General features: G+C 32.7%; 2 protein-coding genes across 2 annotated transcripts; both read right to left on the bottom strand.

Annotated features, from left to right (window-relative positions):
• Positions 1-2,925: 2,925 nt before the first annotated feature.
• Positions 2,926-4,051, bottom strand: LOC120262116 (transcription factor IBH1-like). Its single transcript, XM_039270174.1, has one exon. The coding sequence runs from the start codon at positions 3,877-3,879 to the stop codon at positions 3,418-3,420; it is 462 nt and encodes a 153-aa protein (XP_039126108.1). The 5' UTR covers positions 3,880-4,051; the 3' UTR covers positions 2,926-3,417.
• Positions 4,052-5,687: 1,636 nt separating this feature from the next.
• On the bottom strand, positions 5,688-12,323 carry LOC120261497 (MACPF domain-containing protein At4g24290-like). The gene is made up of 7 exons (XM_039269412.1): positions 11,792-12,323; positions 8,378-8,616; positions 7,831-8,032; positions 7,683-7,760; positions 7,423-7,606; positions 7,063-7,229; positions 5,688-6,609 (listed from the first exon to the last, which is right to left on the bottom strand). Exons 1-7 carry the CDS (start codon positions 12,041-12,043, stop codon positions 5,887-5,889), a joined length of 1,845 nt encoding a protein of 614 aa, XP_039125346.1. The 5' UTR covers positions 12,044-12,323; the 3' UTR covers positions 5,688-5,886.
• Between the last annotated feature and the right edge of the window lie 1,647 nt (positions 12,324-13,970).

Raw genomic sequence — 13,970 nt, 5'->3', positions numbered from 1 at the left:
CAATTTTATAAAGTTATTATTGTTATAAATATATATTATATAATGGATGCCTACTATAGCAAATTGATGTAGTAGACGATGGTACTGTAGCAGCATCTAGAAAATACTGTAGCAGCCGCCCATGTGGTACTCTAGCAGCGCCGGTACTGTTACTATTCCACCAATAATGGTATTTTGGACCGTCGGATCAAATCGATCCTGACCGTTCATTCAACTTTTGTAACCCTATAAATACCCCCTTATTTGTATAATTTGTTAGATAAAAGAAGAGAAAGAAAAGAGAGAAATAAGAAGAAGAAGAAAAGAAGAGATGAATTTTACAGAGTTTTGGTAAATACTCTGGCTCTCTATTCTTATTACTCTAATTACATTTATAATATATTATTAACAATTATTATATATATATATATTTAAATAATTGTGAATAAATAAAATTTAAGGTGTGTTATTATGCAAAATCATTCTGTATGAATTCTGTATGAGTTACGTTCATTTTGTATTAGTTGAAATTCAGCTCTTTTTTATATTAGTTGCGTTTACTTTTATATGAGTTGAGATTTTACTTTCTCGATTAAAGATGAATAAGCTACAAATTTATTATTTATATAAAATTTTATATAAGTAATTTTTCCAATTAATTATATAGTATTACATAACTTTGATGTTGGGTAGGGTAAATATACAAGGGTGAAGGGTATGCATTTATTATAGTAAACAAATGCACCTGGAGATGAAAGCTGGCTCTCATGTGATGATGAATTAGTAAGCTTGGGGTTTGCCGCATAAATAAAATTAAAAAAAGTCGAATAGAATATATATATATACACATGACAGCTTGATTGAGGCATTGTTGGTGAGGAATATGGATTGAAATTGTAATACTTTATCACTTGCTCGTAGTTCTTATCGCTCTAGCTCTTCCTCGACGCTTCTGTATTTTTCACAAATTATTACTATTTTTTAATTTATATATATATATATATTACCAACTCGTTTTGCTAACTGGGTAGGTATTATGCTAATTCTTGATATAATCATTCTTTAGAAATTTTATGAACCTTTTTCCTATAAATTCAACTAACCAGTTTTTGCTAAAGTTTAGTTATTTTAATATGTTTTATAATAAAATTTTTATTATCATAATATTAATTGAAATTATATATTTTTTTTTATTAATGATGAGAAAACAATTAATTTGTTTAATAAAATTGTAGTTTATCTATTTTTATTAAAAAAAAAAATAGTTAGATCACTTAAATGTTTGTTGTAAATTTGATTATAAATTGATTTATGACACTTAAATTCTAATGAATATGTATGACCTTAAAATGGATGATTGGAAATTTTTTTTTTTTGGAAAATTCTTTAATAAATAACATTTTATTTAAAATAGCTTGTGCCATGAGCAGTTCCTTTGTTTAACAAGTCCCTTGAAACAACTTTGCGCAATTGGTTATCTTGAAAGAATTTATAGATTTTGACTAATTAAAAAAAAAGAGTAAACTTTAAAAAATAAATAAATAAATAACATTTACCTTCAAATTGATCAAAAGAAATCAAACACTAGAAGGAAAAAAAAACTTGAATTTTATAAACTTCAATATAGAATTAATTTTTAACCTATACGATCTCCTCATGTATATATACCTACATATTTCAAAATAGGATTTTTTTTGTTCTCTTGGTAGGTTTTTAAGACAATAAATTAAAATTTTAAATATAAAAAGAATGAAGTGAAGAAAAAAAATTTCCTCCAAATCAATAATGGACATCAAGTTGGAGACTCAACTACCTTAATTTTTTAATAGGAAAATCTTATCACCTTTTAAATTATGTATATTCATGTTTAATGTTGCATTGGCACTGATCTTGATTTTGGATCAAATGAACTCTTATACCTTCAAATATATTTATATATGTATATATCTAGCATTATAATTATTTAAAATATTTTTTTTTAATAATGTTATTATCAAGCATTACTATGTTTGTTTAGTGGTTAGATTAAGAAAAAATTGCAATGTTTTACTTTAAGTTGGTTTACTTAAATGAGTTGATTCATATGAAATATGGTATTAACTTATTCCAAAATAAGAATAAGATCTTTTAAATTTGAATAGGTTATTTCTAAAAGAGAGTTATATCTTAAACTGGAGAATAATTAGGAAATTAACCCTTCCCTTATTATTTATCTTAAACAATTAATTTTATATTTAAAAATAGATCATCTTGTAATATTTCAAGGTATAATAATACATTTTACTTTCTAAACAGTAACAAGAGAACTCGTACATATATGACTATCAAACTTCCTAGCTATAATAAAATTATCAAATATCATCTAAACATATATATCATTTTCCTATCATAATCAATTCAACCATAATAAAACACATCCACACCAATATTATTGTCCTAGTAATTCATTTATATATATATATATATATATTATTATATTATGTTCTTTAAAGAGACCTATTCCTCTTTTATGTTTCTGTTCTTTTTTGTTCTCACTCTTCTACTTGTTGGGGTATCTTCTTTATAATCACGTTTAGTGGTTTCTTCCATATGTTGTTTTGTTGGAGTTCTCTATGCTGTCTCTGGCGTGGAGCTGGTTGTTTGTTGTTTGGCTTTTCTTTTAATTAGAGTGATTTATCCACTTTTTTAAAATATATATATATATATATATAAACCCACATTTCTATTATTTTAGTATACGAAACACTAGACAAAAAATTAGAAGAAGCATCACATAAAAACAACAAAACACACAAAAATAAGTAAGCTAACATATTAAAAGAGATTCAAATTAAACTTTAAAAAAAAAAAAAAAGTTTGCTATCTGTATATAATCAACCTTTTTTATTTTTTATCTTTGAAAGAATGGGTTGAACCATCCTAAATTTAAAAACGAAGATACGAAATATATTTATATATGGCTCTATCAAAATGAGGGGAACAACTTAATTGACCTTAAAAAAAAATGATAAAATCACCCACTATTAACCAAGAGAGTACAAATAACGAGAATTGAAGTCCAGAAGATTATAGCTTCCAAGAGATGACAGCCTTTCATAGCCGCTTTGATGAATTTGGTGTCAAAGGTGTCCGATGAATTAAGTCCCGCCATCAAAGGGCGATTTTCCATTACAGTGGCAGATGTACGTGCAGAGGAAGTCAAGACTAGTAACTACGTCCCTCATTAACTTGAACCACTTTGATATACAATCTACAAACAAGCTATAAACATGTGTGTGTATACACACACACACACACACACATGGTTATATATAAACATATAAAATCTATAAATTACTATAATCTACAAAAATCTACGATACAATATATATACTCTTCCATGTTTTTTTATTTTTTAACATGTAATTCTTGATATACATCAAGAAATAATATTTTCATTCAAACATGCATGTCAAACTTCTCCACAATGCACTGCATGAGCCTCACCTGCGCAGTGAGATACTGTATGTAATTGGCTGTCTCCATTAACAAGCTTGAGAACTCCATGGCATGACCACCTGGAACTAAGCTCCGAAGCAAGTGAGCATGACGATGGGTCTTCTTATTCCTCGACAATGACATGATGAATGATCTCCGGCTACCGGAAAGACGATGAAATCTTGTTTTTAGAGGAAACCTATTATGAAGCAGTACTGCATGAGTCCAGGTTCTCTTGTTGCCAGCTGCAAAGGCCATTGAGACATAGGCTGCATGCTTGATGATGTGACTACGTTGCTTGGTAGATGTAGTAGTATGTGCAGTTAGATTAATACGAGTTAGGGCTTGTATGAAGTGGTAAGCCAACAATGGTTGGTTAGGGTTAGGGTTAGGGTTTTCTTTTAGGCACTTGTTATTATGCATGGCTATGTTGGAGATATGTTTTTCACAAAGGAAGAGAAAAAATTAGGCTGGAAACTGATCAGGGATTTTCTCTGGCACAAAGTTTAATTCTTAAGAGAAACAAATTAAAGGAAAAGAATGAAGAAAATTTTTCTATAAAAAAAAAAATAAATTAAGGAGATGAGATGAGATGAGATGAGATGAAATGGGATGGAGGGAGAGAAGGGGTTAAGAATGAAGGCTATTTATCAAAGAAGAAAGGGAGAAGGAAGACAGAAGTAGCTCTTTATTAAAAATAAAATAAAAAATAAAAAACGAGAGAAGTATCTCACCACATAAAAAGCACATGTCTAGAAAGACAAGCTTGAATGATCAGCGACTTTTTATTTTTCCTTTTTATACAGGAACCATATAAATTTTTTTAAATTTTTTTTAATAAATAGGAGAAGCACATATATATATATATATAATTATAGAGTATGTATATATACATATACATACTTAGAGTATATATATATATATATATATAATTATAGAGTATGCATGGATAAAAATTTGATCATCCAATCCATCTACCATCACTCAATGACACAAAATTCAGACTACAAACCAACACACACTTACTATTAGAAATCCATTAGCATCATTGTATTGAGTGAGATGTGAACTCTAAAATTTTGATTGGGCCAATAAAATTGGCTATTAATTCTTTGGCTTTATTATTATTTTTTCTATATCTTGTCTTTACATTATTTTTATTTTGTTTAATTTTTGTCTTTTCTGTTTAAGTCGCTGGTGCCAAACATGCTTTATCGAATCTCTTTCTGACAGCCTGTTTTTCATTAAAGTTATACCACTACTAATAATTATTATTGTTATTATAATCTATGGTCTGCATCCCTTGTTTTGATAAATTACTACATTTGAGAGTAGTGGTAGAAATGGGGTAGATTGGGTTAAGCTTTATTTGAATTTGTTTTATTTCTTTTCCTTGGGCTTGGGTTGGTCTTTGTCAAAAGTAAACATTTATTTGAGGGCAGGACTCAAGACTTTCCTGACAGTTGACTTGTTATGTAAATGATCGCAGGACTCAAGACTTTCCTGACAGTTGACTTGTTATTATTAGAGATACACCTTGCTTGGAATCGGATGAACATAATGACTGTTCTCAAAATAATATATGTGGAACCTAATAAACTATATATTCATGCATGTGCAAAGTCCAGACTGGTTACATGCCCCTTCAGCGTAAATTTCAGAATTATTACAAAACAATATATATTAGGCTATAGTATTGATGCTTGCTCTGTTAAAATTAAAAATTAAAAAAATAGCTATTTATAAATGAAAAATTGTAAATGTGGATTTTTAAGTGCAGTGTTGTTATTAAAAGTATATTAGACTGCTCACTTTCAGGATCACACCTCAGAGGTTAAGAAGACAGTTCTAATAATAATTATTTATATAATAATGAATAAAAAATAACCATAATAATAATGCAAACTTTGAGTGGATAAGCCAATGAAAGGGACTGACGGACCAAGCCACTCCTGTTGTGAATGCTGGATGTATCAGTATCAAACTCAATTAATGAAAGCATTTTGCCAGCCTGAAAACATTATTGCAACCAAACTAAAAAAAGAAGATGGATGTTTGTGGGGAAGGCTTGAGTGCATTGTACCTTGTTCATGGCTGAAAACAGAGTGATCTGGGGAAGATCCAAATGTTTGTAGGTCCCCATCACTTTCGGAGTACTCCGTTCCAGCGCAAATCCCACTCACCATTTCTCATTCCTAGATTTGAAATCCAACAGGTTTATAATCCTGACATGGAACAAAACAATCATTTTTTTTTTCATGGTAAAAGAAACAATGGGAGATGTATTTACAATCCTGACCCTGAGCAGTTGATAACTGGTGTCTATACAACTTTTATCAATGAAGAAATCAATATTACAATGCACATATTCAATTAAGATGGCTACCAAAATCTTCAAATGCAACTAGAGAAATCATCAAAACTCAAATTTTATGTACAGTGATTGGGTGCGTCGATTTCTTCCTCAGCTGAATAATTCAGCAATGCGAATTTTACGTGGAGGGCAATTTTTCCCCCTTCTTTGACAAGCTTGGCAGCTGTCACCAGCCAATGGCCGGGGGAGTCATGTGGGCCGCGGACCACCTCAACCATGTCCACAAATTTCAAGAGCTTGCGAGACTGAACTGGAACAGGAGGGCCCTCTGGGTACACTCCGGAATTCAGCAATGCAGGTTCATGTTTTGGTTGCTGAGGGGTGTCACGTTGAGTAAATGTTGTGCTGAGGTTTGTTAAGAAGCTTGCCTTACGGGAAGTAGCAGGCGCACTGGTCCATTCTGTCTTACGAATGGTACAGTTTGGGAGGTGTGCGAAGAGTAGGCGAAGGTGGAGGACCTTCTTAGGCCATCTACCCTTGGTGACGAGTTGAGCACCTGTTACAACAAAGACACCATTATTCGGTGTCCTTTGGAGCCATTCTGGATTATGCTTCACAACCTGGGTGCAGACCCGGGCATATCTACCCCACTGAACAGGTTCAAAGTACTCTGGGTCTGACTCTTCCGATCCCTGCCACTCGGAAAATCCTCGCAAACATGAAGGGTCAAGCATACTGGGAACTGTTGATAGGTGCTGAACATGTATGGCCAATCGGTTGCATGTCCTGCCCTCCAAGTACAACCGCAGACCAACTACAGGCTTCTGATCACTGGAAACCTAAACCACATGAGGTACCAAAATCAATGAGGAATACTTATGGCACTAACCTTGTCAGAATGGAAATATAATAGGCTAATGTTAATTTTTTATTAATCTGAGATAATCCTCATCCTTCTTGTGAAGATATTTATTGAATAAAATACCCAAAAGAACATGCCAAGGATAACACTTGGTCTTCATACTAGGGCCCTCTGCATATATCCTATCTTCACCAAACAGGATACTGGCATCTGCTAACAAATTTGTTTATATGCCTAGAGAGCTTTCCAGAAGTTCAACCACAAATATGCTCTTTATTCACCAACTAAAATTGCATGTCACAAGACGACCAGGAAGAAATTCCCATGAAATTTATTTGCAAACTAGCGGTTATGTGGGAGGCTTCAACATTGGCATACAAAATCAAAATCAAAATCAAAATCCAAATGATTAATGAAAACAAAATATTACCTGTGCAGTGTTAACTTGAAGTTTTGGGCCAAAAAACCTAAACTGCAATGAAGGATAGGATGCTTTTCTTCTTTGTGGTCCAAGAGCTAGTTCATTGAACATTGGTGCCCATTGACGAGGAACTTGGAATTCCAAGAAATATTGCAAATCCTCCGGATCAGGTTTGTCTGACCAGAAAATAGGGAATCCCAATGTATTAGTATTAGCTATAGCCATATCCACTTCAAAGTAACTGAATAAGGCAGAATGATTACAGAAACCCAGCACATAGATGATGAATGAAACAGACTGTGACTGTCAATCTCATGAGATCTTATTAACAAAAGTAATTTGATTACGTAAATAAACTAAAGAACTTACAGCGAAGATATAGATTGATTGCATGACTAAGGTAGCCATTTCCTGCAACACCAGTTAGGAGAGATGTAATCGGTACAAACTTAAAGAGCATGGCATCAGGATTACTAGGAACTGTTTGCAGCCATTTTGAATGACTTGACAAGAACACATCCCCTCCTCTTTTCGAGCAGACTAGTGTGAGACCCTGCTTGCATTCAGAGCTCACTCTAAATTTCTGAAATGTGAAATATATGTCAAAGAAAAGGATTGTGGTCTCTTACGTCCTTGCTTGAAGTTTCTGAATAGCTAGCCAGTTGTAAGTTGTTTGATTGCAAGATATTGCAGAAGACATCCGGAACCTATTTGAAGGACAAATTAAAATTATCCATGAATTAAAGAAATGAATCATATGCCTCACAAGTAATGTACCTTGTTCTTGCCTTCTTTTGTCTTCCTATGCAGTGGGGAGTGACTCCTTCCATCAGAAAAAACAAAATCTCCAAGATCCTCCAGATGTACCTTAAGATCAGCAGATGAAATTGTTGATGAGGGATGCTGCCGGACACAAATAACATGCTGACCTCCAACTGCCATTGCCACAATTATGTGTGTACCATAAGTGTGGATGAACCTGTTAAAAAGGTGAGACTGCATCAAGGACCGTTCAAATTATATATCCCTTGTTAAAATACAAACTGACAAATTGTCTAGAGAATAACCATTAAGTCAGAGTTGTATTGTCCATCAAAAACATTGGTGAAAAGACCAAACAGATGAGAAAACAAACAGCTGCAAATTTGGGTGTTACCTAGCATTCAACTACTTTGAAAATGATACCAGAAAATTCTTTTTTCCCCCTTAACTTTCAACAACGCATAAAATTTAATCAAGATCGATCTCATTGAACTGGTGAAGATTTAACAAACAAGACTACGTGAATGAACCAAGCAGAAGAGTGAAGCCTTGAAGGCATTACCTAGATAGTGCTACAGGGTCCCACTTGGGAGGAACCGCCCTTTTGACCTCTTCTCGCAGAACCAGAGGAGAAGCCTTTAAGTGCAGATTGTATAAAGAAATGAAGTAACCATCAAAAGCAAGATTCTTGGTGTCCTTGGCATCATCCAACCATGCTCCACTTAGATCAAAAAGAGCATTAAAATAACCAGAAGGTACTTTTCCTTGGACTGAAGATTTCTGATTGACTAATTCAGACATCTGTCCATCAGATATCATAATTTTGGAGCATGCAAAGAAAGAATCATTAGGTTCATTTATAAACAAGAAAATTAACAAATCACCAAATCGGACAATGTCAAACAAACAATGTGGACACTTCTTTATAATGCTTAAGAATATAGTGAAAATTTTTTTTTTTAAGAAAAACAAGAAAGCATCTGACAGAAAGAGCATCTGGAAAGTGGGATGTCAGCTGTTGGGCCAAGCGAAACAACAACAGACTTGCCAGACTTGCCGGCTTAGCCTTGACTTGAATGGCCTTGACTCCCCAATAAGAATCCAATTGGTGATTTTATGCAAACTTAAATATTTGTAACGCAATCAAAAGAACAAGACTTCAAATTACATTGATGACCAAGATTACTGTATTATGAGTATAACACAAAAGATAAACATTAACAAGAATTTCTTAGGTTTAGATAATAGATCATTACTTAAAGAGTATTATTTCCTGCACAGCTTGATCACATGGTAAAGAGTAAATTCTCATTATTGTTTATCACTTAATATTTGGCTAAAGTAGTTTGATTTCTCGTCTAGAAAGTGGTACAGTGTAGATTCCTAGTATTTTTGAGAAAGGCGACAAGCACCGGAACCCAGGGACAAACACGTGGGGGAGCAGCGCTCACCACCGAACCGTGCCCTCACCTTGCGCGAGATGGGGATTGAACTCAAGGAGTCACGCTCAACACTCGAGGCGAACACCCTACGCAAGGGACCCGATGCCAATAGACCAAATGGTCGTTGGCTCCTAGTATGATTTTCAGTTGAATCTCAAACTGAGTCCTTCATTTAATTCAGGCAAACCTGAAATCAAAACTGCTTTAGCCAAAGTGGTTTTGCTTCGGCTGAATTTTAATATCACAAATAAATCTAACAGACAAAGACATGGATCATTAAAAAAAATAGGATGCTAACAAAGGTCCCATCTAATTGGGTGTGATGGCTTTTAAAAGAATAATACAGATTGTTTGATTATTTACTTTATACCTGGCTGTCACTTGTATTCTCATTGTTTCCCTTGACTAATAAATATTTCACATTTTCTACTTTTCAAAACACAAGTTTGAATTGAAACTAAAATTTAAAACATCAACAGGTCAATCTTTGTAATAAAGTTTTCTGGTTTTTAACATTAAAATGACGCATTACTGCTCTTAATTCTCTGTAAATATCACCTTGTTTATTGTGGTCTACTCTTTGTGCCTATCAAAATAAATGATTTCGTGCCAAAGACAGTCTATTAATGTCCATAAGATGATTGCAAAGTGTTGAACAATTAATCTTGATGAGGCCAACCAGGATGTCAACCCATGATTGATCCATGTGAAAAGTGAAAAATAAAAAGGTCTACCCTGAATTATTGATTTATGAAAAGCAATCATAACAGATGTGACAATGAGATTGGTCCCTGTGAGAAGTAAAAAAATTTCAATTTGAAATCCTATCTAATGGAAAGAAAATGTGAGAAGAGTTTAAATGATGAAAATCTCTTCATCCGACTATCATAAACTACTATGCTACGTTTATATTTTTTTTCAAAGTTCATATATATATCATTTTTATATTACAATGCTTGCCTCTGCATATTGATCATTTTGGCATAATTGGATTCTTTATATCTTTCATTTTCAAAGTTATCTAAAAACTCTTATATTATGCAAATCATAGCTTTGGAATGGTAGGCTTGTGGATATATGCTTGAGATTGCTTTTAAAAGATACGATTGGAATTTAGCATTCCTTGTAAGTTTTCAAATTAAATGGATAATTAGAATATATATTCTATTATTTATAATTATTCTATTGGATGAGATTCCATAGTTTTCACTTTTCACATCGACCAATCAATGGATAACATCTGTCCAACTAAGTGGCCTTAAAGGAGCCATTCCTATGTCTTAGATCATTTAAGACTAGAAAATTCCTCAAGATATTTTGGATTGTGATGTGGACATCGCAGATTAGACTTAACCACACATCTCACCCCAGTGATGAAAAACAGAGATAATAAGTTGAGCCTAGTAAATTCATGGATCATACTAAAATCTTATTTGTAATAACCAAAAACTTCAAAATCAATAAAAATATAGCCATTTTCATAATGCTAATACAAAAATAATGTAAACTACAACCTATGGAATAACCTAACCTGACGGACTTAGGTTGAAAATGAAGCATGGACTAATCCTTGATTTTGTGGGGTGCATGTCAATTGAGAAACATGCTCCTCCTAGAAGATTGATTAAAAAATATAACATAATAGCAATAAAAAACTAGGTAACATTTGACAAAAAAAAAAGAAAAAGACAAAGAATTAAAACGGGCAGGACTTCCTATTTTCTTGGTCAAGGTATTACTAATACTTCTAATCCTTCAATGTCAAAGTTAACCTTTGAAAGTTCATTCACAAACAAACAGAACAATGAATCCAGCCAGCCACATCTGCGATTAACAGGACACCTATTCATAACAAAGTTGAATGCCTCAGTTATGCTCTAGCAAGCATTCTTCATGCTCTATTATGCTTGAAAATGCTTTCTTGCCTGATGGTTGAATAGGCCTATGTTCTATGAAAATTATTTCTCTTAGGTTTTTGCAGATAAATTGTCAAATCTATAGGGAACAAATTTGATGATATGGGAGAGCAATATGACTAAGGATGAACTCGCATGACTATGGTGGTATCTAAACAGCGACAAGCAACTCATCAGGAATTCAGCATGGCATCCTCAAAACACATGCTTTTAGCAAGGGAGGTCATTAAACACACATCAACAAGCATTTAGGAATATTCAGGTAGGCACACATCCTCAAAAGGTTACTATTCCAGGACCATGCAGGCACATTATATTTTTGGCATGTAGCAAGCATACAAGGAATGAAATACTTTTCCCACTTTAATTCAAAACAAATTCATATTTGGCCTTGCACAAAGACCTCAAAACATTAAATCAAATCAAGAGTCTCTACTAATAGAGCTATTTTCATCACAAACCACTAAAGCAGTCAGACATTTTATTTTCTCAAGAAAATGAGATCATATCCAAAAAAATCCACGCAATCAGATAGCAAAATTCAGGTTCCAATCTTCACTTTTCACCAACTAATAATCTCAATTAGAACTCAAAAACAAGACAAGAAGAAGCAATGACCTGATTGAACTCGAGGACATCAGAGCGGTAGCGCAAACGATCACCCTTATCGAATCCAATATCCCTAGACACCCCCTTAGCAGAGACTCCTCCAGGAAAGACTAAATCCCGAGTATTCCTCTCATCAAGCTCCACCAACCTCCCCCACGGATACCCTTTAGCGAATCTAAGTCGGAAATCACAAGTGAGATCAAAACCAAGGCCAAGCGAGCGCAGCGCCCTGAGCTCCAGCGGCTCGCCTTCCCCTTCCATACCATACCCAGTGCTCCGATGATGATGATGATGATGGTTATGATGCTAGCTTTCTCAGAGCAACAACATCAAGACCTCCTCCTTCCGTGCCCTCAATGGAACTCTTGTTGTCGTTGTTGATGGGGACGACGATGATGAATTGGAGAGTTGAGAGCGAGAAGAAGAAGAAGAATAGTAGTTTGATTGATAGAGCAAAAGGTTTGACCATCCACTGTCACATTGGCTCTGTATCGATAGAGAGAGAGAGAGAGAGTGAGTTCCCGACATTCAATTGCGGGAACGCGTCACTCTCTCTCTCTCTCTCTATCTCTTTTGGTCAAATTGCTTTTTTATTAAGGGAATGACTTGTCTCTCTTCCTCTGTTATTAATTGTGAGACTAGGAATGAGAGAGAAAGTCCTTATTTATTTATTTATTTATTTTTGCATATTTTTGACATACAACTACTCTGTGATGATGTGATTTTAATGTTTTATAAAAATGGCTATATATATAGGTATATATATAATACATTGTAAGCAGTTGAACACATTAATAATTATGTAGTTAAATTAGGATTTAGTATGGTTTAATAGGATTCATTAGTTTTTTATTTTATTTTTTTAAGTTCATATAGGTCTATTAGAAATAGAGTTGACGTTTGAAATTTATTCATGTACAGTACTCAATTGAACAGTTCAGATCAATATATATATATATATATATGTGTGTGTGTCTGTGTAAGGTGTCATCTTTAAATTTTCATAGATTTTTTATTTTCGAATGTTTGTAGATAGTCATTCATTTTAAATAGAACCGTGTGATATATAGCATTTTATGAACAGTAAAATAAAATGTTCATTAATTGATTAATAGTAATCTTGATTAATAGTAAAAATGAGATGAACATTGTGCAACATCTGACAAATTCTGGATCGTCAAATCATTAATTGTAACATTACACATCTGATCCGAGCCATCCAACTTCATTTGTACTCCTTTAAAAAAAATTTGTATAAAACACAACACTCTCGGTCAACCCAATATTACGATTTGAGCACTATTTATTATCTTGTTTCTCTCTCTCCACGCCGATTTCTCTATGTTTTGCTTCTCTTTCTTCCTTTCTAACATACGAAGGTTCACAGATTATGTTTGCTATATATATATAGCTTGGTTGATCTTATTATTATGTAGTGTAATTAATTTTTTACTGTTTTATAATTTATTTGATATTTTATTACTTTCTAGACATTTATATGAAGGTACCAGTGTTTTTATTAAAAATGCTCCAAATACTGTTTATTTTATAAAATAAATTATTAAAAAGTCATAAATTTAAGTGTTTTTGAGAAGAAAAAAAAAACCCTTATATTTTAATGTAGTTTCTTAAATAATGACTAAAATTATGGAATGACAATTATATGTAGTAAAGGTTTTTTTAATAAAGATGGATAAATGATATATAATAGAAAATAATAAGAATTACAATGACATTTAAGCCACTAGTTGTGGCAGTGATCCGTGGCATAGGTCATTAATTTTTCTATTTAAAAGTAGTAATTTTCTGTTGTAAAAATGGCTCTTCTCATCTTTGCCTACCTGCTCAAACTAATTTAAACCTTTTCTATATATATATATATAATATTTACACTCATGAAAGAAATTGTTAAATTATCTATACATAACTCATGAAATTTCATCATTTTTTATATACCTTATATATGGTTTTGAATTTTTATCTCACGACTGTTATGCAAAAGAATTGTTGGAAAATTTTTCTCTTACATCTCTCATGAGAATAAAAGATTCTAGAAATAGCGAAAAAAGATGATGAATGAAAAAATATTATATATGACGGCATGTTTGCTTGATTAAAAAAAACATTTTTTGGCCAATTTTAATTTTTTAAATTTGATATTTAAAAAAAAAACTAAATTTGAATTCTA

Source organism: Dioscorea cayenensis, chromosome 5, assembly GCF_009730915.1.
Source record: "Dioscorea cayenensis subsp. rotundata cultivar TDr96_F1 chromosome 5, TDr96_F1_v2_PseudoChromosome.rev07_lg8_w22 25.fasta, whole genome shotgun sequence".
Lineage (NCBI taxonomy): Eukaryota > Viridiplantae > Streptophyta > Magnoliopsida > Dioscoreales > Dioscoreaceae > Dioscorea > Dioscorea cayenensis.
The sequence above is the reverse complement of the archived record's forward strand: the minus strand, read 5'-3'. Positions and strand labels throughout refer to the sequence as shown.